Raw genomic sequence first — 25452 nt, forward strand, 5'->3', positions numbered from 1 at the left:
AGGCAGGCAAATAACCTAACAGCTAGCTCGATGTTATTGAGATTAGGATGTGGAGTAAAGGGGCACTCTTGTAGAATTGTCGAGAGTACAAGAGATGGGCTTTTAACCTATAAAGTCGATGCCAGCTATTAGCAGAGTAAAGCTTTTGGCTCTGAGTCCCTCTGTTATCCAATACTTTCTTCCTACTACCGTTACACAGAGTGAATCTGTCCTTTAATTGTTGAACATTTGGTAGTGGGGAGGGGCAGTAGTTCTCTGGTTAGCTTTTTGAAATATGTCTTGATCTTGTTTTTTTCCAACCACATTTGTTCCAAAGAGAAATTCAGTAGCATCTTCTCCAATTAGCTTTGTAGCTGAGATCATCTTTCTTAGTCAGTTGAGAGCAATGCATCAATACAGTGAAGAGAGATAATGCAAATAGCAGAGGAAAGAGTTCAGCAGTGAATAGTGAACTTTGAACTAGTTACTGTTTTATGAAGACAAAACCACTTGCTATTTGATTTTGCAGCTGCTTGCTATGGATGAGCTGCATAAATGTGGGAATTTGGGTAAACAATGCTTTCTATTTGTCTACAGTCGGTTTGCACCACCTCAGTCAAGTTCTACCAACAGATACATGACTCAACAGAACAGTCCTGTGCCCAGTCCATATGCTCCTCAGAGCCCTCCTGGTTACATCCAATATCCTCAGCATCCTCCAAGCTACACACAGCATCAGCAAATTCAGCAAGGTAAGCACAGAGAGAATTTTTGTTATATTTAGTAACATGCAAGCATGTATGTGTTAATACAAATGCATTGTTTCTCCACAACTGATCAGTAGGAACTGTTTTCCCACCTTGCACTGCTGGTTAGAATCTTTGGGTTATCTGCCTGCACAAATTAAAAATTTTATGAAGGAAAATTTAATTCCTAACCAGGATTCTAGATGGGTTGGATACTACGTCATACTTAATTAACTCTTGATACTATAGTAATGGTGCATTCATGGCGCTTTTCCAGATAGAAGGTAGTCGGTGTGTAAATGAACCTTAAGGATCTCACAATTGGACCATCTGAAAGGCTCCCATAAGCCCCACACACAAAACCCATGTTTCCATAGAGTTGGTGTGTTTTCTCTTCATCTACAAATTCTCTTAGAGTTGGTTAAAAGCTCTCCCCATGACTGCTTCCTCCCACTTCTCAGCAAGACGGTTTCTTCCTATGCAGCCTGTCTTCGCTGTGCTGTCTGAATCAACAGGAAGACACATTAAAGAAGCCCAATTTTAACAAGACTTATTTTAGATAGACAATATTCTTCCTACCTGCATTTAAGGTGAAATTTTCTGGGCTGGGTGGGTGAGAGAAGAATGAGATAGGTCATAATTCTTGCTCAGTTCTGAATTCTTGTTTTTCCATCCTTAGAGTTGCATGGTTCCCCTCTGGTATCAGGTCCTACATATTCTGGGAGTCCTCAGAGACCTGTGCAACCCTGTCTGATAGTCCAGGCTCCGCCTTCTCCTCAGCAACAGCAGTCAACTTCCACATTAGGTAAAGAATGCACCATTTCAGTTGTCCTGCATAATTCTAGCAGGGCGTGAAATAAGTGGAGAAGTGTGGCAAATGCTTGTGCAATATCAAGAGCTGACATTACAATACACAGCTTATTTGGGGTAGGAGAAGCAAGTGGAACACACCAATTCTATCTCCTGATGAGTTAGAATATTCTCCACAAATGTGTACTGATGCTTCATTTAAAAATGAGTACAAATTCCTGGCAGTTGACACATTCCTGTCATTGCATTAATTAGCTTGTTTACTTTGGAGTATCTTTGGTTTAATTTCATTTGCCAGTTAAAGTCACCTTGAGATCTTTTGGTTAACTAGTGTTTTAGTAAAATTTAGCTTAGTTCCATTCCCCAAGAGTTGCCCAGTGCAGAATCATGTTGTTCAGCACCAACTTGTCCATGCCAACAAAGTTGCCTATCTAAGCTAGTCTTCTTTGCCTGTAGTTTGTCCATATCCCTCTATTGTATCTGCTGTTACCACTTACTCTGGTAGTTTGGTTCATATGTCTACACCCTGTGTGTAGGAAATCCTTGCCTATCAAGGCCCCCTTTCAATTGTTCTGTTCATAAAATAAATCTGTAGACTTTACCATGCTGAAAAAATACCAATCAAACCCATCCAGGTAAAAATGCTCCGAACCTGTCCAGTTTATCCTTAGGACTCGGGCCCTCTGGTCCTGGCAGCCACCTTTATAAATATTCTTTTGGATCCTTTCCAGGTTAATCTCACCCTTCCTACAAAAAAGTGATTAGAACTCCAGGTGCAATCTTATCAAAGGCTAGTACATCTATAACATGATGTCTCAACTCTTGTACTCGATTCTCTGATTGATGAAGGCAAGTGTGCTGCCTTCACTACCTTGTCTCTCCATGTCACCATTTTTAGGGAAATATTTACTTATAGCCACAGGTGACTATGTTTAACAGCAGTAACCAGGACCCTGCCATTTATATGTCCTGCCCTGGTTTAATTTCCGAAAATGAAACACTTTGCACTTATCCAATTTTAAATTGCATCTGCCAATGCATTGCCCACTTTCCAAATTAATGAATAACCACCTTCACTGTCCATTATGCCATCAACTTTGTTGTCATCCACAAATCATCCAGGTACCATCTGCATTCTCTGCCAAATTATTAATATTGATGAATACAATGTCAATGTGTTGTCAGTAAGACAAGCATCAAAGCAACAGTCTGAATTTTTTTTATACATTTCAAGTAGATGTAATGAAAAGCAAACTCATGGGTAGTAACACATTCCAAGTGAGCTTATGTCACGGATACATTATATAATTAAAACTACCTTTTGGTGGTGTAGTTATAGTCGAATTGGTGTAGGAAAAAGAGATTTTTAAAAAAGGAGCTTTCGCGGGATTTTGACATTTTTCGGCATGCAGTTGCAGTCAAATTAGTGGATGAGGCCTCATGCAGGGGTTGGGGGGGTTGGCAGAGATTTTAAAAAGAGCTTTCGTGGGTTTATAGTGGTGCTCTTCCAGTCAAATTGACAGAGGAGGCCTCCTGCAGATCCAGGAGAGAGAGAGAGAGACTTTCTAAAAAAAAAAAATACTTTTTTGGGATTTTGGTGGCTTATTCACAGTTGAATCAGGGAGGATGCCTCGTGCAGCTCCCGGAGAGAGATTTGAGAAAGGAGCTTTTGCAGGATTTTACAGGTGAGTCACAGTCAAATTGGCGGAGGAGATGTTACGCAGGTCCATTGAGAGAGATTTCAGAAAGCAGCTTTTGTGGGATTTCAGTGACACGGTCACAGTTGAATCAGTGTAGGAGGCTTCACGCAGGTCCGGGAGAGAAAGATTTACAAAGGAAACTTTTGTGGCATTTTGGCTATTTTTGGTGGAGCAGTCACTATTCATTAGCATGGGCAAATAAAAATAAAGCAGCGATAAGTGAAGCGGCCAATTTTTTGGAGCAGCCATTGTGAGAGTAGACCATGGTTAGATTAGGGAGGCTTTGGCTCATCAGGCTTCAGTGCGAACAAGATTGGGTGAGGTAAGTATTTGGTGAGTTTCATCTTTGTTCTTCATTCTTCATCTGTTAGTGCATAGTTAGAGCTGTGAGAATGGGGCTGTATTCTTTGTGTGAGATGTGGGAATTCTCAGAGACCTCCATCTCCTCAGAGAACCTGTTAAGCAACTAGAGCTGCAGCTTGATGACCTTCAGCTTGTATGGGAAACTTAAGGAGATGATGGATAAGAGCTACAGGGAAGTAGTCAAGCAGGAGGAGGGAGGTAAATGGGTGACTGTTAGAAGAGGGAAGGGAAATGGCAGCCAATACAGAGTACCTCTATGACTGTTCCCTTCAATAATAAATTTAGCATTTTCAATATCTTTGAGAGGGATGACCTACTGGTGGTGGGAGCTGCAGTGACTAGTTCTCTGATGCTGTGGCTTAGAAGGATGGGTGAGGAGAGGACTACAATAGTGATAGGGTTTCCATAGTTAGAGGAGTGGATGTGATAGAGACACCCAGATGGTATGTTGTCTCCCAGGTCAGGGACATCTTGAATTGGGGCCACAACATTCTAGAGAGGGTGGTTGAGTAGCCTGAAGTCTTGGTACATGTTGGCACCAATAACATATAGGAAAAGGGTCTTGAAGAGAGAATTTAGGGAGTTAGGTAGCAAGCTGAAAAGCATGACCTCCAGGGTAGCAACCTCTAGATTGCTGCATGTACCAGGAGCCAGTGAGGGTAAGAATAGGATGATTTGGCAAATCAATGTGTAGCTGAGAAACTGTTTCAGGGGGCAGGGTTTCAGATTTCTGGATCATTTGGATCTCTTCTGGAGAACACATGACTTGAAAAAAAGGGGTGGGTTACACCTGAACCTAAGGGGGAAACCAATATCCTTGCAGGCAGGTTTGCTAGAGCTATTAGGGAGGATATACACTAATTTGGCAAGGGGTTGGGAACCGGTGATAGGGCTGTTGGTTTACAAGTGGAGGTAGTAGGTAGTAAGACTGTCAAGAAGAACAGGCAGATGATTGGGCAGAATAGCAGCCAGTGGGATGAGTTGCAGTACAAAAGGATGACAATCTAAAAGGCTGACAGATGCAGGTCTAAAGATGTTAACTTTGCATGCATGCATTATACGGAATAAGGCTGATGATCTTGTAGCATAGTTAGAGATTGGCAGATATGACACTGAGTCATGGCTGACAAAAAATTATAGCTGGGAGCTTAACATTGAAGGATATACATTGTATCATAAGGGTAGGCAGAGAGGGTGGCATGACTGTTGATAGTAAGAAATCAAATCCTTAGGTGATTTAGGATTGAAAGATGAAGAATCCTTGTGGGTAGACTTAAGCAAACAGCAAAGATAAAATTGCCCTGATGGGAGTTATACACAGGCCTCCCTCCAAACAGTAGCCAGGATGAGCTACAAATTACAACAATAGAAAAGGTATGTCAGAAGGACAATGTTACAATCGTCATAAGGGATTTCAATATGCAAGTAGATTTTGGAAAATTAGGTTGGTGCTGGATTACAAGAGGGGGAATTTCCAGTGTACCTACGAGATGGCTTATTTTGAGCATCTTGTTGTTGAGCCCACTAGGGAGTCAAACTATTCTGGATTGGGTGTTGTGCAACGAACCAGATGTAATTAAGGTAAAGAAACCCTTAGGGGTAATTGACCATAATATGTTAGGAGATTGGGAAACTTTTTAAAACCAACAGAAAGCAACTAAAAAGCCATAAGGTGGGAAAGGACGAAATATAAAGGTAAGTTAGCTAGGTAAGTTTCTTCAGATACATCAAATATAAAAGAGGTGAGTGTTTGGACCACTAGAAAACGATCCTGGAGAAGTAGTAATGGGGGAGCAAGGAAATGGTGAACAAACTGAATATGTACTTTACACCAATCTACACTGTCGAAGATGCCAGCAGTAGGCCAAAAGATTTAGCGGGCAGAAGTGAGTGTCATTGCTATTATTACTAGGGAGAAGATGTGTGTAAAGATGAAAGGTCTGAAGATAGATAAGTCACTCAGACTTGATGAGTTCTGAAAGATGTAGCTGAAGGGTAGAGTCACCTGAAGGTTTTGAAAGATGTAGCTGAAGATATTATAGAGGCATCAAAAGATTCTGATATGGTTCTGGAGAACTTGAAAATTGCAAATGTTGTTCCACTCTTAACAAAGGAGCGAGGCACAAGGAAGAAAATTATAGGTCAGTTAGCTTGACTTCAGTGGTTGGAAAGATGTTGGAGTCTATTGTTAAGGATGGAGTTTTAATGTACTTGGAGACAGATGATTGAATAGGCCATTGTCAGGGCAAATCTTGCCTGACATATCTGTTGGAATTATTTGAAGAAATAACAAGCAGGATAGACAAAGGAGATCAGTGGACATTGTGTACTTGGATTTTCGGAAGGCCTTTGACGAGAGTGGTAACAAGATAACGTGGATAAGTGGTAACAAGGTAACAATGGTATTACAGGAAAGATACCAGTATGAATGAAACAGTGGTTGATTGGCTGGAGGTGAAGAGTGGGAATTAAGGGAGCCATTTCTGACTGGCTGCTGGTGACTAGTGGTGTTCTATGAGTCTGTGTTGGGACCAATTCTTTTTGTTATATGTCAATGATTTGGAGGACAGAATTAATGGCTTTTGGCCAGGTTTGTTATAAATCAAGAAGAGAGCAGGAAATGAAAGGAAATTATAGACCAGTGAGTCTTTGTTTAGTAGTGGGCAAGTTCTTGGAGAAGATCCTGAGAGGCAAGATTTATGAGCATTTGGAAAGACATAATCTGATTCAGGATAGTTAGCATGGCTTTGTCAAGGGCGGGTTATGCCTTACGAACCTGATTTAATTCTATGAGAAGGTAACAAAATACATTGAAGGTAGAACGATGAATGTAGTGTATATGGATTTTACTATTTGATAAGTTACCCCATGCAAAGCTCATTCAGAAAGTAAGGAGATCCAGGGAGACCTTGCTTTGTGGATCCACAATTGGCTTGCCCACAGGAGACAAAGGGTGGTTGTAGATTGGCTTGTGTTCTGCATGGAGGATGGTGACCAGTGGTGTTCTGCAGAGTTCTGTTTTGGGACCCCTCCTCTTTTGTGATTTTTATAAACGACCTGGATGAGGAAGTAGAAAGCTGGGATAGTAAGTATGTTGATGACACAAAGGTTGGGGGTGTTGTGGATAGTCTGTGGGATGGCCTGAGGTTACAGCGGGACGTTGATAGGATGCCGAACTGGGCTGAGAAGTGGCAGATGGAGATCAGTCTAGATAAGTGTGAAGTGATTTATTTTTGTAGGTTAAATTTGAAGACAGAATATAAATTAATGGTAAGACTCTTGGCAGTGTGGAGGATCAGCAGTATCTTGGTCCGTGTTGATAAGACACTCAAAGCTGCTGCGCAGGTTGATGGTATTGATAAGAAGGCGTGTGGTGTGTTGGCCTTCATCAGTCGTGGGATTGCGTTCAAGAGCCATGAGGTAATGTTACAGCCATTTAAGACCTTGGTCAGACCCCACTTGGAGTACTGTGTTCAGTTCTGGTCGTCTCACTACGGGAAGGATGTCGAGTGCAAAGGAGATTTACAAGGATGTTGCCTGGACTGGAGGGTGTACCTTATGAGAATATGTTGAGTGTACTTGGCCTTTTCTCCTTGGAGCGACGAAGGATGAGAGGTGACCTGATAGAGGTTTATAAGATGATGAGAGGCATTGATCATGTAGATAACCAGAAGCTTTTTCCCAGGGTGGAAATGGCTAATGCAGTGGGGGGGGGGGGGGGGCATAGTTTTAAGGTGCTTGGAAGTAGGTACAAGGGGGATGTTAGAGGTAAGATTCTTCACACAGAAAGTGTTGGGTTTGTGAAGTGCACTGCTAACGATGGTGGTAGAGGCAGATATGCAGTAGCATGCAAAAGTTTGGGCACCCCGGTCAAAATTTCTGTTACTGTGAATAGCTAAGCGAGTAGGAGATGACATGATTTCCAAAAGGTATAAAGTTAAAGATGACACATTTCTTTAATATGTTAAGCAAGATTACTTTTTTATTTCAATCTTTTACAGTTTCAAAATAAAAATAAAGGAAAAGGGCCTGGAAGCAAAAGCTTGGGCACCCTGCATGGTCAGTACTTAGTAACACCCCCTTTGGCACGTATCACAGCTTGTAAATGCTTTCTGTAGCCAGCTAAGAATCTTTCAATTATTATTTGGGGGATTTTCACCCATTCTTCCTTGCAAAAGGCTTCTAGTTCTGTGAGATTCTTGGGTTGTCTTGGATGCATTGCTCTTTTGAGGTCTATCCACAGATTTTCGATGATGTTTAGGTCGGGGGACTGTGAGGGCCATGGCAAAACCATCAGTTTGAGCCTCTTGAGGTAGTCCATTGTGGATTTTGAGGTGTGTTTAGAATCATTATCCTGTTGTAGAAACCATCCTCTCTTCATCTTCAGCTTTTTTACAGATGGTGTGATGTTTGCTTCCAGAATTTGCTGGTATTGAATTCATTCTTCCCTCTACCAGTGAAATGTTCCCCGTGCCACTGGCTGCAACACAAGCCCAAAGCATGATCGATCCAGCCCCTGTGCTTAACAGTTGGAGAGGTGTTCTTTTCATGAAATTCTGCACCCTTTTTTCTCCAAATATACCTTTGCTCATTGCCGCCAAAATGTTCTATATTAACTTCATCAGTCCACAGGACTTGTTTCCAAAATGCATCAGGCTTGTTTAGATGTTCCTTTGCAAACTTCTGACAGTGAATTTTGTGGTGAGGATGCAGGAAAGATTTTCTTCTGATGACTCTTCCATGAAGGTCATATTTGTGCAGGTGTCGCTGCACAGCAGAACAGTGCACCACCACTCCAGAGTCTGCTAAGTCTTCTTGAAGGTCTTTTGCAGTCAAACGGGGGTTTTGATTTCCCTTTCTAGCAATCCTACAAGCAATTCTCTCAGAAAGTTTTCTTGGTCTTCCGGACCTCAACTTGACCTCCACTGTTTCTGTTAACTGCCATTTCTTAATTACATTACGAACTGAGGAAATGGTTACCTGAAAACACTTTGCTATCTTCTTATAGCCTTCTGCTTTGTGGGCATCATTAATTTTAATTTTCAGAGTGCTAAGCAGCTGCTTAGAGGAGCCCATGGCTGCTGATTGTTGGGACAAGGTTTGACAAGTCAGGGTATTTATAAAGCTTTGAAATTTGCATCACCTGGCCTTTTCTAATGATGACTGTGAACAAGCCATAGCCCTAACAAGCTAATTAAGGTCTGAGACCTTGTTAAAAATTATCTGAGAGCTGAAATCTCTTGGGGTGCCCAAACTTTTGCATGGTGCTCCTTTCCTTTTCTCCCCCCACCCTAAAATAGTACAAAAGTACTCATAGAGTATAGTGTTCAATTCTGGTCACCTCATTATAGGAAGGGTGTGGAAGCTGTGGAGAGGGGGAAGAGGAGATTTACCAGGATGTTGCCTCGATTGGAGAACAAGTCATATGAAGCAAGGTTAGCAGAGCTGGGACTTTTCTCTTTGGAGCGTAGAAGAATGAGAGGGGACGATAGCGGTCTACAAGATTATGAGAGGCATCGATAGGGTGGATAGTCAATACCTGTTTCCCAGGGCACCAATAGCAAACACCAGAGGGCATATGTACAAAATTAAGAGAGGGAAGTTTAGGGGAGACATCAGGGGTAAGTTTTTTTACACAGAGGGTTGTGAGTGCCTGGAATGACTTGCCAGGGATGGTAGTGGAGGCTAATTCATTAGGAGTATTTAAGAGCCTCTTGGACAGGCACATGGATGAAAGAAAAATGGAGGGTTATGGGGTAGTGTGGGTTTAGTTACTAAACCTATATATTAAGGATTATATGGGTCAGCACAACATGGAGGGCTGAAGGGCCTGTACTGTGCTCTAGTGTTCTATGGTTAAAACAAAAATAATACACTAGTCTTGCTTAAAATGTTGAAAAGAATGTTTCATCTTTTAACTTTATGACTTTTGGAGATCAGTTCATCTTTTACTCACTTAACTATTTACAGTAACAAAAATTTTGAACAGGGGTGCCCAAACTTTTGCATGCTACTTTATTAGGAATTTTAAGAGACTCATAGATAGGTGCATGGAGCTTGGGAAAATAGAGGGCTGTGCAGTAGAAAAATCCTAGGCAGTTTCTTGAGTAGGTTAAGTGATCGGCACAACATTGTGGGCCGAAGGGCTTGTAATGTGCTGTGGATTTCTGTGTTTCCATGAGAGACATTTTACTCAAATTTATTCCTCCTCTTCTTGCAGAGAAAACTATTAGTTGTAAAGGAAAACCTTTGCCATATATTTTTCTTTATTTTGAGCTCTCAAAGGAGGATTGTTTTATTTTGATTCAGTGCATTTGAACACTAATATTAATACACATCAATCAGATTTAATATCACCGATATGTCATGAAATTTATTAACTTTACGGCAGCAGTACAATGAAATACATGACAAATGAATATAGAGGAAAAAAGTGATACATTAAGTATGTATGTGTGTCTATTAAATAGGTTAAAGTGACTTGTGTGAAATAACAGAAATAAAAAAAAGTGTGAGGTAGTGTTCATAGATTTAATATCCACTTAGAAATTGGATGGCAGAAGGGAAGATGATGTCCCTGAATCACTGAGCATGTGCCTTCAGGCTTCTGCACCTCCTTCACAATGATAACAATATGAAGAGGGCATGCCCCTGGTGGTTGGGATCCTTAATGATGGATGCCGCCCTCCTAAGGCACTGCTCCTTGCAGACATCTTGGATACTATGGAGGCTCGTACCCATAACAAGAGCCGACTCATTTTACAAGTTTCTGCAACTTCTTTCAATCTTGTGCAGTTACCCCTTCATACCAGATAATGATGCAACCAGTTAGAATGCTCTGCAAGGTATGTTTGTAGGTGTTTTTGAGTGATTTAGCTGACAAACCAAATCTCCTCAAACGCCTAATGAAATATAGCCCTTGCCCTGCCTTCTTTATAGCTGTATTGATATGCTGGGACCAGATTAGTCCTCAAGGATTTGACATCCATCAGGGATTTTTTCTTTGTTGTTTTTTTTATGTAGTTCAGTCTAGTTTTTGTACAGTGTAATGTAACACCATGGTCCTGAAAAACATTGTCTCAATTTTACTATGTACTGTACATAGCAGTTATGGTGGAAATGACAATAAAAGTGACTTGACTTGTGAGAGGGAGAGAGATTGATTCACCGAATACAGCTGAACCACTGTTCACGATATTGTTTTCTCCCGCAATGTTTTGGCAGTGACACCGGGGTAAAATCACCTCTTTCCAGGGATGCGGAGCCTGGGCACCCCAAGGGTGAGCTTGTCTTCCAGGCTGCGCCCTTGGGATATTGAGAAATGGCCAGTTAGTGAGCACCAAGAGCGGGAACCATTGCCATAAGAGCCGAAGTTTGGTGTAGCTGTGGGTCAAGGAGTTCAGTAGAACCCTATCCACCTTGAAAAGGAAGAACAGAGACATTAAAGGTAGAAATTAAGCTGTTTCCACAGATGAGCCAGAAGAAGCTCTGCCCCAGTTTTCATTCCAGCTTCGATTTTAATATTTGTATCTTCCTGAAATTGAGATATGTATAAATCAGTTATTTATGCACTATATTATGTCAAAATTTATTGAAATTAATTTGTGTAAAATAATTTAGTTCCCTAATTTGTTGCTACTGCATCAAAATCTTTATATTTACAAAATTATAGTCACCAAGAAGTACAGCATATAAACAGACCTTTTGGCCCATTTAGTCCATGCTAAACCATTTAAACTGCCGACTCCAATTGACCTGCCCGCAGACTATGGCTCCCAAAACCCCTACCATCCATTTACCTATCCAGCTTCACTTAAATGTTGAAATTGTGGTTGCATATAGCACTTGCAATGGCAGCTCATTTCACATTCTTATAACTCTCTGAGTGAAGAAGTTTACACTCATGTTCCTCTTAAAGTTTTCATCTTTCACCCTTGACCCATGACCTCTCCACCCAACTTCAGTGGAAAGAGCTTGCTTGCATTTACCCTTTGTGTATACCTCTACTAAATCTCCCCTCAATCTTCTACGTTCCAGGGAATAAAGTCCTCACCTATTGAATATTTCCATATACAGGCAGTCCCCGGGTTATGAATGAGTTCCATTCCTGAGTCCGTCTTTAAGTCAGAATCGTACGCAAGTTGGAATAGGTACATCTGGTATTATTTAGCAGATTATTTAAATACTCTAGGATTGGAAAATGTTACAGCAGTGCTCAGGCAGGACAGACTAGAGGGCTTGTGGGTGCAGCTGAGAAACAGGAAAGGTATCACCACATTAATGGGGTTGTATTATAGACCACCCAATAGTCAGTGAGAATTGGAGGAGCAAATCTGCAGAGAGATAGCAGACAACTGCAGGAAACATAAAGTTGTGAAAGTAGGGGACTTTAATTTTCCACATATTGATTGGGACTCCCATACTGTTAAAGGTCTAGACGATTTAGAGTTTGTAAAATGTGTCTAGGAAAGTTTTCTAAATCAATATATAGAGGTACCAACTAGAGAGGATGTAATATTGGATCTCCTATTAGGAAACGAGTTAGGATAGGTGACAAAAGTGTGTGTAGGGGAACACTGGTACCAGTGATTATAACACCACTAGTTTCATCATGATCATGGATAAAGATAGATCTGGTCCTCGGGTTGAGGTTCTAAACAGGAAAAAGGCCAAATTTGAAGAAATGAGAAAGGATTTAAAAAGCGTGGATTGGGACAGGTTGTTCTCTGGCAAGGATATGAGTGGTAAGTGGGAGACCTTCAAAGGAGAAATTTTGAGAGTGCAGAGTTTGTATGTTCCTGTCAGGATTAAAAGCAAAGTGAATAAGAATAAGGAACCTTGGTTTTTGAGGGATATTGGAACTCTGATAGAGTAGAAGAGAGAGATGTATGACATGTATAGGAAACGGAGCAAATAAGGTGCTTGAGGAGTATAAAAAGTGCAAGAAAATACTTAAGAAATCAGGAGGGCTAAAAGAAGACATGAAGTTGCTTTGGCAGTCAAGGTGAAGTATAATCGGAAGAGCTTCTACAGGTATATTAAGAGCAAAAGGATAATAAGGGATAAAATTGGTCCTCTTGAAGATCAGAGTGGTTGGCTATGTATGGAACCAAAAGAAATGGGGGAGATCTTAAATGGGGTTTTTGCATCTGTATTTACTAAGGAAACTGGCATGAAGTCTATGGAAATAAGGCAAACAAGTAGTGAGGTCATGGAACCTATACAGTTTGAGGAGGAGGTGCTTGCTGTCTTGAGGCAAAGCAGAGTAGATAAACACCTAGGACCTGACAGGGTATTCCCTCGGACCTTGAAGGAATTGCAGGGGCCCTGGCAGATATATTTTAAATGTCAGTATCTACGGGTGAGGTGCCGGAGGATTGGAGGATAGCTCATGTTGTTCCGTTGTTTGCAAAAGGCTCTAAAATTAATCCGGGAAATTATAGGCTGTTAAGTTTGACGTCAGTAGTAGGTAAATTATTTGAAGGAGTACTAAGAAATAGGATCTACAAGTATTTGGATAGACAAGGACTTACTAGGGAGAGTCAATATGGCTTTGTGCGTGTTGGTCATGTTTAACCAATCTATTAGAGTTTTTCGAGGTGGTTATCAGGAAAGTGAATGAAGGGAAGGCAGTGGATGTTCAGTAAGGCCTTCAACAAGGTCCCACATGCGAGGTTAGTTAGGAAGATTTGGTCGGTAGGTATACATGGAGAGGTAGTAAATTGGATTAGACATTGGCTCAATGGAAGAAGCCAGAGAGTGGTAGTGGAGGGTTGCTTCTCTGAGTGGAGGCCTGTGACTGGTGGTTGCCACAGGGATCAGTGCTGGGTCCTTTGTTATTTGTCATCTATAATCAATGATCTGGATGATAATGTGGTAAATTGACTCAGCAAATTTGCTGATGATACAAAGATTGGAGGAGTAGTGGACAGTGAGGAAGGTTTTCAAAGCTTGCAGAGGGATTTGGGCTAGCAAATAGCAGATGGAATTTAATGCAGACAAGTGTGAGGTATTGCACTTTGGAAGGACAAACCAAGGGAGAACATACAAGGTAAATGGTAGGACACTGAGGAGTGCAGTAGAGCAGAGGGATCTGAGAATACAGATACATAATTCCCTAAAAGTGGTGCCACAGGTAGATAGGGTTGTAAAGAGAGCTTTTGGTACATTGGCCTTTATAAGTATTGAGTATAAGAGTTGGAATGTTATGGTGAGGTTGTATAAGACATTGGTGAGGCCGAATTTGGAGTATTGTGAGCAGTTTTGGTCATCTAATTACAGGAAGGATATTTATAAGGTTGAAAGAGTGCAGAGAAGGTTAACAAGGATGTTGCCGGGACTTGAGAAACTGAGTTACAGAGAAAGGTTGAATAGGTTACGACTTTATTCCCTGGAGCATAGAAGAATGAGAGGAGATTTGATAGAGATATATAAAATTATGATGGGTATAGATGGAGTGAATGCAAGCTGGCTTTTTCCACTGAGGCTAGGGGAGAAAAAAACCCAGAGTACATGGGTTAAGGGTGAAGGGGGAAAAGTTTAAAGAGAACATTGGGGAGGTGCTTCTTCACACAGAGTAGTGGGAGTGTGGAATGAGCTGCCAGTTGAAGTGGTAAATGTGGGCTTACTTTTAACATTTAAGAAAAACTTGGACAGGTACATGGGTGAGAGGTGTATGGATAGATATGGTTCAGGTGCAGATCAGTGGGACTAGGCAGAAAAATGGTTCGGCACATTCTGTGCTGTAATGATCTATGGTTCTAAGTGGAAAGAGCCTACTCGCATTTACTCTGTCTATACCCCTCATAATTTTGTAAACCGCTATCAAATCTGCCCTCCTTCTTCTACGCTCCAAGGAATAAAGTCCTAATCTGTTCAATCTTTCCCTGTAACTCATCTGCAGGCCCGGCAACAACCCAGTAAATCTTCTCTGTACTCTTTCAATCTTACTGATATCCTTACTGATGTCAGAGAAATGTATGCAATGTAAATCCTGAAATTATTTTTCTTTGCAAACATCCACGAAAACAGAGGAGTGCCCCAAAGAGTGAATGACAGTGAAACGATAGAATCCCAAAGCTGCACCCACTCTGGCTCCCCCCTTCCATGCATAAGCAGCAGCAAAGGAAGGATCCCTCTCCTCCTCCACCACCAAACAAGCAATGGCAACCCCCCCCCCCCCCCCAACCGAGCACTCAAGTGTTCAGCAAAGCATCAATAAGACGCAGACTTTTTGTATCCCAAAGACGACTCATTCATCTGGTAATTCAACATACTACAAGATCTCTCTCGCCCTAATAAAAGAAAGAGGTTTCCCCATTTTACAGTGAGAGAGGAAGACATAACAAAATAGCTCGCTGATTTATGATGTTAAGTCTGCTGTGTCACTTTTACTGAGCTCTGTGCCCAATATATCTCTGGTATCTGGGCACACAGTCAGCTCGTCGCTTAGGATCTTCTGTCTCCATGGCACCTGTCTTAAATCTGCCTGCCTCCAGAGCCATGAAAATCCTGCACCCTGAAGGCATGCTAGTCTTCTAAGCCGCATCCTTGTCATATCAAAAAGCGGCCAGCCGTGAGGCCCCGAGAACGGGTCCCGTTTGTGCAGAGAACCCAAGTCAGTGTGTTTACTGCATGTTAGGGTCTTAAAGGGAAAATAGATCTCAAAGATAGAAATAGAACAGTTTCTGAAGATGAAAGCAAAGGAGTCACCGTTAGGTACCATCATCCTCCTAAGGTCTACTTAGTAGTACATAGAACATAGAATAGTACAACACAGTACAGACCCTTTGGCCCACAATGTTGTGCCAACCCTTAAACCCTGCCTCCCACATAAACCCCCACCTTAAACTCCTCCATATACCTGTCTAGTAGTCTTCACTAGTGTATCTGCCTCCACCACTGACTCAGGCAGTGCATTCCACGCACCAACCACTCTCTGAGTGAAAAACATTCCTCTAATATCCCCCTTGAACTTCCCTCCCCTTACCTTAAAGCCATGTCCTCTTGTATTGAGCAGTGGTGCCCTGTGGAAGGGGCGCTGGCTGAACACTCTATTCCTCTTGTATACCTCTATCATGTCTCCTCTCATCCTCCTTCTCTCCAAAGAGTAAAGCCCTAGCTCCCTTAATCTCTGATCATAATGCATACCCTCTAAACCAGGCAGCATCCTGGTAAATTTCCACTGTACTCTTTCCAATGATTCCACATCCTTCCTATAGTGAGGCGACCAGAACTGGACACAGTACTCCAAATGTCGCCTAACCAGAGTTTTATAGAGCTGCATCATTACTTTGCAACTCTTTAACTCTGTTCCTCGACTTATGAAAGCTAACGGCCCATAAGCTTTCTTAACTATCCTAACTATCTTCCTGAACTACCCTAACTATTCTTGAGGCAACTTTCAGGGATCTGTGGACATGTAAACCCCGATCCCTCTGCTCCTCCATAGTACGAAGTATTCTGCCATTTACTTTGTACTCTGCCTTAGAGTTTTCTTCCAAAGTGTACCACCTCCCACTTCTCCAGGTTGATCTCCATCTGCCACTTCTGCATCCTATCAATGTTTCTCTGCAATCTTCGACAATCCTCTACACTATCCACAACACCACCAACCTTTGTGTCGTCTGCAAACTTGCCAACCCACCCTTCTACCTCCACATCCAGGTTGTTAATAACAACCACGAAAAGTAGAGGTCCCAAACCAATCCTTGTGGGACACTACTAGTCACAACCCTCCAATCCGAATGTACTCCGTCCACCTTGACCCTCTGCTTTGTGCAGGCAAGCTAATTCTGAATCCACGTGGCCAAACCTCTCTGGACCCCATGCCTTCTGACTTTCTGAATAAGCCTTCTGTGTGGAACCTTATCAAATGCCTTACTGAGGAGACTGAAGTCCTTTAACATTTGTCGGACGATGCTGAGGATGTTCTACGAGTCTGTGGTAACCAGTGCTATCATGTTTGCTGTTGTGTGCTGGGGCAGCAGGCTGAGGGTAGCAGACACCAACAAAATCAACAAACTCATTCGCAGCGCCAGTAATGTTGTGGGGGTGGAACTGGACTCTCTGACGGTGGTGTCTGAAAAGAGGATCCTGTCCAAGTTGCATGCTAACTTGGACAATGTCTCCCATCCACTCCATAATGTACTGTTTAGGCACAGGAGTATATTCAGCCAGAGATTCATTCCACCGAGATGCAACACTGAGTGTCAGAGGAAGTTATTCCTGCCTGTGGCCATCAAACTTTACAACTCCTCCCTCGGAGTGTCAGACACTCTGAGCCAATAGGCTGGTCCTGGACTTATTTCCACTTGGCATAATTTACTTATCATTTAATTATTTCTGGTTTTGTTTTGCTATATTTCTACTCTGTCATTGGTTGGTGCATCTGTAATGAAACCCAATTTCCCTCGGGATCAATAAAGTATGTCTGTCTGTCTAAAATCCATCCACTGCACTACCCTCATCTATATGCCTGGTCACCATCTCAAAGAACTCTATCAGGCTTGTTAGGCATGATCTGCCCTTCACAAAGCCATGCTGACTGTCCCTGATCAGACCATGATTCTCCAAATGCCCATAGATCCTATCTCTACGAATCTTTTCCAACAGCTTCCCCACCACAGATGTAAGGCTCACTGGTCTATAATTACCCGGACTATCCCTACTACCTTTTTTGAACAAGGGGACAGCATTCGCCTCCCTCCAGTCCTCAGGTACCATTCCCGTGGACAACGAGGCCATAAAGATCCTAGTCAGAGGCTCAGCAATCTCTTCCCTCACCTCGTGGAGCAGCCTTGGGAATATTCCGTCAGGCCCCAGGGGCTTATCCGTCCTAATGTATTTTAACAACTTCAACATCTCCTCTCCCTTAATATTAACATGCTCCAGAACTTCAACCTCACTCATATTGTCCTCACCATTATCAAGTTCCCTCTCATCGGTGAATACCGAAGGGAAGTATTCATTGAGGACCTCGCTCAGTTCCACAGCCTCCAGGCACATCTTCCCACCTTTATCTCTAATCGGTCCTACCTTCGCTCCTGTCAACCTTTTGTTCTTCACATAATTGAAGAATGCCTTGGGGTTTTCCTTTACCCTACTCGCCAAGGCCTTCTCACGCCCCTTTCTTGCTTTCCTCAGCTCCTTCCTAAGCTCCTTTCTAGCTTCCCTATATTCCTCAATAGACCCACCTGATCCTTGCTTCCTGAACCTCATGTATGCTGCCTTCTTCCACCTGACTAGGTTTTCCACCTCACTTGTCACCCATGGTTCCTTCACCCTACCATTCTTTATCTTCCCCATTGGGACAAATTTATCCCTAACATCCTGCAAGAGAACCCTCAACTTCAACCACGTGTCCATAGTACATTTCCCTGGATAACCATCATCCCAAATCACACCCGCAAGTTCTAGCCTTATAGCCTCATAATTTGCCCTTCCCCAATTAAAAATTTTCTTGTCTTCTCTGATTCTGTCCTTTTCCATGATAATGCTAAAGGCCAGGGAGTGGTGGTCACTGTCCCCTAGATGCTCACCTACTGAGAGATCTGTGACCTGACTGGTTCGTTACTGAGTACTAGATCTACTCTTACACAACTTCAACATATCATTTTATTTCCAGTGCTCAGTAGTCTGATTTATGAAGGTGAATGTTGCAAAAGCTTTCATTATCTACCTGTGACATAACTTTCAATCAATTATTGACCTGTATTCCAAGATGCCTTTGGTTTGCCCACTCCTCAGTGTCCTTCTATTCACTGGGTAAGACCTAACCTAGTTGGTCCTACCCAAGTGTAACACCTCGCACTTTTCTGCATTAAATTCCACCTGCCAGTTTTCAGCCTATTTTCCCAGTTATTCCAGATCCTTCTGCAAGCCATGATAGCCTTCCTCGCCATTCACTACACCCCTGATCTTGGTGTCATCCATAAATTTGCTGAGCTGGTTAACCACATTATCATCCAGATCATTAATACAGATGACAAACAACAAAGGACCCAGCACCGATCCCTGTGGAAGTCCATTAGTCACAGGCCTCCAGTCAGAGAGGCGATGTCTAATCCAATTTACTCACTCATCTTGAATGCCGAGCGACTGAACCACTTGACCAACCACCTCTGCAGAAATTTGTCAAATGCCTTGTTAAAGTCTTAACCACGGTCATGCCTTCAACTTTCCAGGTGACTTCCTCAGAAAACTCTTAAGATCAGTTAGACACGACCTACCATGCACAAAGCCATGCTGGCAATCTGTCTATCCAAATACCCATATATCTGGTCCCTGAGAATATCTTCCAATAACTTCCCTGCTACAGGCTCTCTGTCTTGTAGTTTTCTGCTTTATTTTGGAGCCTTTCTTAAACAGCTGAACAATAATGGCTATCCTCCAATGGTGCTGTACCTTACCTGTTCCTAAGGATGATTTGTGTTGAGTTATGTGAGCAACGCATGGAGGATATTAACAAAATGACTGGTTGTATCACCGACTGTATCAAATTCTCTGAGAACACCATCTTTTCATCAGGATAGTATGCCCAACAAGCCCTGGATCATTAGAAACCTGAAGAACTTATGAATAATAATAAGAAAGCCTTCAGGTCTAGAGATAGACAAGTACTGAAGCAAGTACAGAGTGAACTAAGGGTAAAGCCGAGGTGGTGCAAAGAATCCTACAAGAGGAAGCTAGAGTATAAGCTCCAACAGAATAGCATAAGGGATGTGTAGTTTGGCATGAAGCAGATCATTGCCTTTATGGTTAATCAAAGGAAGATCAAGGGCTGCCTGGATAGAGCCAAAGAATTGAGTTTGTTTTTCAACAGTTTCAGCATGGGACTTTTCACTCCACCCTTCTCCTCTGGTGAGTGCTTGTGTTCCCAGCCCCCCCCCCCCCCCCCCCCCCCCGCGTGCACTTGAGGACCACCCTCCCCTGGAGAGACTACATCAAGACAAGGCTGCTGGATTGGATGGTATCAGCCCCAGGACATTGAAAGCTTGTGTGAACCAGCTGTATTTTGCTGCACCTTTACAATCTGAGTCTGAGTCAGGAATGGATATGGAAGACTTCATGCTTGATTTCTGTGCTCAAGAAGGTGACTGCATCTGAAATTAATGACTACAGACCAATTGCTGTCACATCTCATGTGATGAAGGTGCTGTAGAGGCTGGACCTGACTTAACTTGGGCCGTAAGTGAGATCTTCATTGGACCCTTTACAGTTTGCCCACCAAGCTTATGTGGGAGTAGACATCATCTACCTGTTGCAGAGAGCTCATTGTGGCATTGTGTGAATCACATTTTTGGATTTCTCTAGTGCCTTCAATACAATCCAGCTATTACTTCTGAGTGAGAAGCTCCAAAAGATGGGCATACACAAATGCACTGTCTCCTGGTTTACTTAATACCTGATAGATAGACCCCAGTTTGTACAGCTGGGTAGTTCTCTGTTGGAGTTGGTGGTGAGTGACACTGGAGTGACATATGGGACTGTCCTGTCTCTGTTTCTGTTCACTCTGTACATCTCAGACTTGTAGTACAAATGTGTGTTGTGACTTGCAGAAGCTCTCTGCTGACTCTGCAATGGTTGGATTTATCACAGATGGCAGAAGTCAGAGTACAGAATGTGACCAAAAGCAGGGAGATGGTGATTGATTTTAGGAGGAAGAGGACTGTGAGTCCTGGATACATTCTGAGAAAAGTTGCGGTAGTGGAGGAGTACAAATTTTTGGGTGTTCACCTCAACAACAGACCTGACTGGAAAACCGACACCAAGGCTGTTTACAAGAAGGGAATGAGCGTACTCTAGTTTCTAAGGAAACTGAGATCCTTCAATATGTGCAGCAGGACATTGGAGATCTTTTACCCGTCTGTTGTAGTGAGTGTGGTCTTCTTTGCAGCTTTTTTTGGGGGAGTTACATCAGTGCTGGTGATGCAAAAAGACTAAATATACTCATTAAAAAGGCTGAATCAATTCTTGGCTACAACCCAGTCTCTTCTGAGTTAGTGGTGGAGATGAAGTCACTAAACAAACTGTTATCCATTATGGGCAATCTGGCACATCCTCTCCATGACCTACTGAATAAGCAGCGGAGCACCCTTTGGAATAGGATCATTCAGCTTTGCTGTCACAAGAATTGTTACAGAAAATCTTTCCTATACAAATGCAATAAGTATATACAACAGTTCGTCTCTGTCCAACAGGAGAACACACATCATAGTACAATAGTCTGTTTTATTATTTCGTACATTATTATTGCACATTGGTAAATTATTGTGTATATTATTATTCTGTAATTTATTAAGTCTGCACACTGAGAAGTGTTTTTAAATGTTATTGCTGTAACAAAAGAATTTCCCACTTGGGAACACTAAAGTATTTTTTATTATTATTATCATCATTATATGTCTCTGTTATGCCCCTGGCAATTTCCTCCCACAGGGTCCAAGGGAATGTCTTGTCAGGCCCTGTGGATTTATCCACCCTAGTTTGCCTCAAGACAGCAAACATTCCTGCCTCTGTAATCTGTATAGGGTCCATGAATTGACGCCGCTTTGCTTTACTTTTATAAACTGTTTTAATCTGAGTAAATAGAGGTGCAAAAATATATTTAAGATCTTCCCCCATATCTTGGCACCACACATGGATTATCATTCTGGTCTTCCAGAGGATCAGTTTTGTCCTTTGCACTCCTTGTGCTTTTAACGTATCTATGGCATCTTTTAGGGATTCATCTTCACCTTGTCTGCTAGGACCTTCTTTTAGCCTTCTGATTTCTTTGTGTTTTCTTGCAGTTCTTGTACTCCATAAGCACCTCATTTGTTCCTACTTTCCTGTAAATGTAATGTACCCACATTTATTTTGTTAACCAGGGCTTCACTGTTTCTAGAAAACCAAGTTTCCCTATACCTGTTAACTTTTATTCTAACAGGTATAATGAGCTTTGTACTCTCAAAATTTCACTTTTGAAGGCATCCCACTTACCAAGTATACTCTTGCCAGAAAACAGCCCGTCCCAGTCTACATTTGCCAGATCTTTTGTGATACCATCAAAATTAGTCCTCTCCAGTTTAGTCATGTTTTTGCTCATTAGTATTGACTGTATGCTAACTGGAGTTGCAAACATATTGTGTGAAATTGTATTTGTCCCTGCTTCTAACATTGTTCATTGAATCAACCAACTGCACGCGTGGAAGCTATTGCTGAAAATATCTGCTGTGATACTCCATATGCAGTAATATCCTGGTGTACTGTATGTTGTCTTCTCCTTTTCTGGCTTAATGACATTTCTCCCTAGAGCCATGGTGTCCAGACCTCAATACAAAATTGCACGTGTGGTCTTATCAACATACTATTGCAAATTGATGTTCCTGCTCTTGTTCTGAATACCTTGATTGATGAAGGCAGGTGTGCGCAATGTCTTCACCACCATGTATACTGGAGTCTTCACTTTCAGGGAGTTATGTGCTTGTACCTTTGGCCGTCTATTATTCTGTTCAGTCTCCTACCATTTACCTCATATGTTCTATCTTGGTTTATCTGTATTTGCATGAATAAGAACTGGTGTACGGACACTTTATAAGTGGCATCCTACTGTTTACCGATAATTGAGGTCATTTTTGTGAAGTGCAGACAGTTTTATATTCTGAGGGAGTTCACTAGAATTGTGTTTGTAGCTGTATATTTTCTCCTTCTCTGCTAATACCGGTGAGGCACTGTGTGAGCTCTTACAGCGTCATCAATAACTTTGATGGTATCTTCAATATCACAGGGTATTTTAACCATGCAAATCTAAAAACAGTCCTTTCTAAATTCCACCAGCATAATGATTTTGCTACCAGAGGTGAAAATACTAGAGCTGGTATATACTAACATACCAGTTGCATATAAATCTGTCCTTATACCCAATATTGGACTTCTCAGATCACTTATCTGTAATGTTAATTCCAGCATGCAAACCACTGATCAAACAGACCAAATCAGTTCTAAAGGTGATTAAAACCTGGCCTAAGGGTGCATCTTCCTGAAGGGTCTCGGCCCAAAATGTCAGCTGTACTTTTCCATAGATGCTGCCTGGCCTGCTGAGTTCCTCCAGCATTTTATGTGTGTTGTTTGTACTGCAGGACTACTTTGATAAAATGAACTAGAGAACGTTCAAGGAGACTGCTACCTATGGCAACCATGTTATGGATTATGTGAATTCTTGACCAGTTACATAGTGTACTAAGGAAGTTACCATCGTGAAACACATCTGGTGAGGGCAAATCAGAAGCCATAGCTTACTATAGAGGTCTATGCATGGCTGAGGGATTGAGATTTTGTGTCTGTTGCTTGGATTTCCAGCATCTACAGGTTTTCTCTTGATTATGAAATGCTGTGGCTGGTCATGGAGCACATTGAAGCCTTTGTCCTGGCTACATTAGACCCCTTCCAGTTTGCTTATCGCTCAAATCGAGCCACTGACGATACAGTAGCCTTTGTCCTGTATTCTCTCCTGACCCACCTGAAAAATGGGGTCTCAAATGCAAAACTGCTATTTATAGACTTCAATTCGGCGTTCAACACCATTGCACAGAAACTGGCGGTGAAACTGCCCTCGTTGTCAATACCTCCCTCTGGATACTGACTTCTTAACAGTAAGGCCACAGTCAGTCTCTGTTGGCAGCAAAGTCTCTAATCCCATTACGCTGAGCACTGACACTCCTTAAGGCTGTTTGTTCAGCCGGCTGCTCATGGAGCTCTGTGTTGTAGAATCTATCTGAAACCATATTATCAAGTTTACGGATGACACAACAGTGGTTCACCCCGTCAAGAACAATTACGAGATCGGTTATAGAGAGGAAGTGAAGCGGCTGGTGCATTTGTTGAGAAGAACAGCCTAAGCCTGAACATGGAGATGACAAAGGAAATCATTGTGGATTTCAGGAAGGTATAGATGAACCATTTCCCTCTGTAAATACTTGGCTCTTCTGTAGAGAGAGTTAAGTGCACCAAGTTTCTGGGAGTTCACATCATGGATGACCTCCCCTGGTCCCTTAATATCTTCTCCCTGAACAAGAAGGTGCAACAGTGCCTCCACTTCCTGAGAAGACTGAGATGAGCAAGGCTTCCCGCCTCTCCACATGCACGCGCACCTTAACTGCGTTTTACAGGAGCATCATTGAGAACGTCCTGATAACTTGCACCTCTGTCTGGTAGGGGACCAGAAGTCCCAACAAAGGGTTGTGAGAACAGCTGACAGGATCATAGTGGTCTCCCTAACATCCATTAGGAACATTATCAGGAGTGCTGTATATGCAGTGTCCTTAGTATTATTAAGGACCCTGTGCATCCATTCAGCATCCTCTTTGACTTGTTGCATAAAAACAAGAACGATCAGGATGAGAAACATTTTTCCTCCATGCCACTAGGCTCTGAACTCCCTGCTGCTTCATATTTGAAGTGTCACTGGTTAATCTGTTCTGTACTTTATAATATTTAATATTACTGTACTTTGCTTTGTAATTTGTGTGATTCATCTGTAAATTTTTATCCTTGCCTTCATAAGTTACTGTGTGATATGTGTATTACTGTGCTTTACACTCTTGTGAAACCTTGTTTCTTTTCTATAGACATTATATGGTTATATATGTTTTATTCATGTGTATAGTTAAATGACAATAAACTTGAATTGACTTGCCAAAATGTAACACTTCACATTCCATTTGTCATTATTTGACTCACTTTCCCAGTTGATTCAGGATTGTTTATTTTTATTCTTCAGTACTAGAGTTTAAAAGACAATGAGTAATTGTTACTCAGGAACCAGTGAAGCATAAAAACAAACACAACAAGCAGAATACACCTAATGGGAGTGGACAAATAGTCCATGAGTTAGGGTGAGTGGGATCTGGTGGTATGTTGGGCAGTTTTAGCCACCCATTGTAGAGCCCTTTTGTCTACTGCAATGCAGCTTCTGTACAACATAGATGCAGCATGTTAGGATGTTCTCCACCGCATTTCTGTAGAAAGTTGAGAGTTTCGGTGTAAATAGACCAGCTCTTTTCAGCTTCAGAAAGTAGAGCAAAGACAGGATCTTGGCCTGTTGTAACCTTAGAAACCCCTCTTCATTGCCCAGTATAAAATGAATTTTAGTGACATCTGCAAACTAGATCCTGTTAAGATCCTGCCTAGGTCCAGACAACTTCAGACATTTCGACAGGTACATGGACAGGAAAAGGTGTAAGTGGCTATGGGCCAAGTTCAGAAAGACAACTTGAGGTTGACTTGGTGAATTGGAGCAAAGGCCCATTGATGTGCTGACATTGGTACAAATTCTTGAGTAAGAGCCTGACATCAGTGGTAGGGAAGATGCTGAGGTCAATTATAAAAGATGAAATAGCAGCACATTTGGATAGCAGTAACAGGATTGGTCCGATTCGGCATGGATTTACGAAGGGAATCATGCTCGGCTAATCTGGAAATTTTTGAGGATGTAACTATGAAAATGGACAAGGGAGAGCCAGTGGATGTAGTGTAACTGGACTTTGAGAAAGCCTTTGATAAGGTCCCACATAGGAATTTAGTGGGCAAAATTAGAGCGCATGGTATTGGGGGTAGGGTACTGACATGGATAGACAATTGGTTGGCAGACAGGAAACAAAGAGTAGGGATTAATGTGTCCTTTTCAGAATGACAGGCAGTGACTAGTGGGGTACCGCAAGACTCGGTGCTGGGACCCCAGCTGTTTACAATATACATTAATGATTTAGATGAAGGGATTAAAAGTAACATTAGCAAATTTGCAGATGACACAAAGCTGGGTGGCAATATGAGAATGCAGGGTGACTTGGACAGGTTGGGTGAGTGGGCAGGTG

General features: G+C 42.1%; 1 protein-coding gene across 7 annotated transcripts in view; it reads left to right on the plus strand.

Moving 5' to 3' along the window:
• Positions 1–25452, plus strand: part of LOC140728834 (nipped-B-like protein) — a 499555-nt gene that overhangs the window by 127501 nt on the left and 346602 nt on the right. For 4 of the 7 annotated variants that reach the window (XM_073047823.1, XM_073047821.1, XM_073047826.1 and 1 more), the window contains 2 exons: positions 577–731; positions 1405–1530. In XM_073047823.1, coding sequence (XP_072903924.1) covers positions 577–731; positions 1405–1530 — 281 coding nt within the window. The remainder of the gene's footprint in view (positions 1–576; positions 732–1404; positions 1531–25452) is intronic. The other 3 variants (XM_073047824.1, XM_073047827.1, XM_073047829.1) reach the window with 1 other exon arrangement.

The sequence above is a fragment of the Hemitrygon akajei genome, chromosome 6, assembly GCF_048418815.1.
Source record: "Hemitrygon akajei chromosome 6, sHemAka1.3, whole genome shotgun sequence".
Lineage (NCBI taxonomy): Eukaryota > Metazoa > Chordata > Chondrichthyes > Myliobatiformes > Dasyatidae > Hemitrygon > Hemitrygon akajei.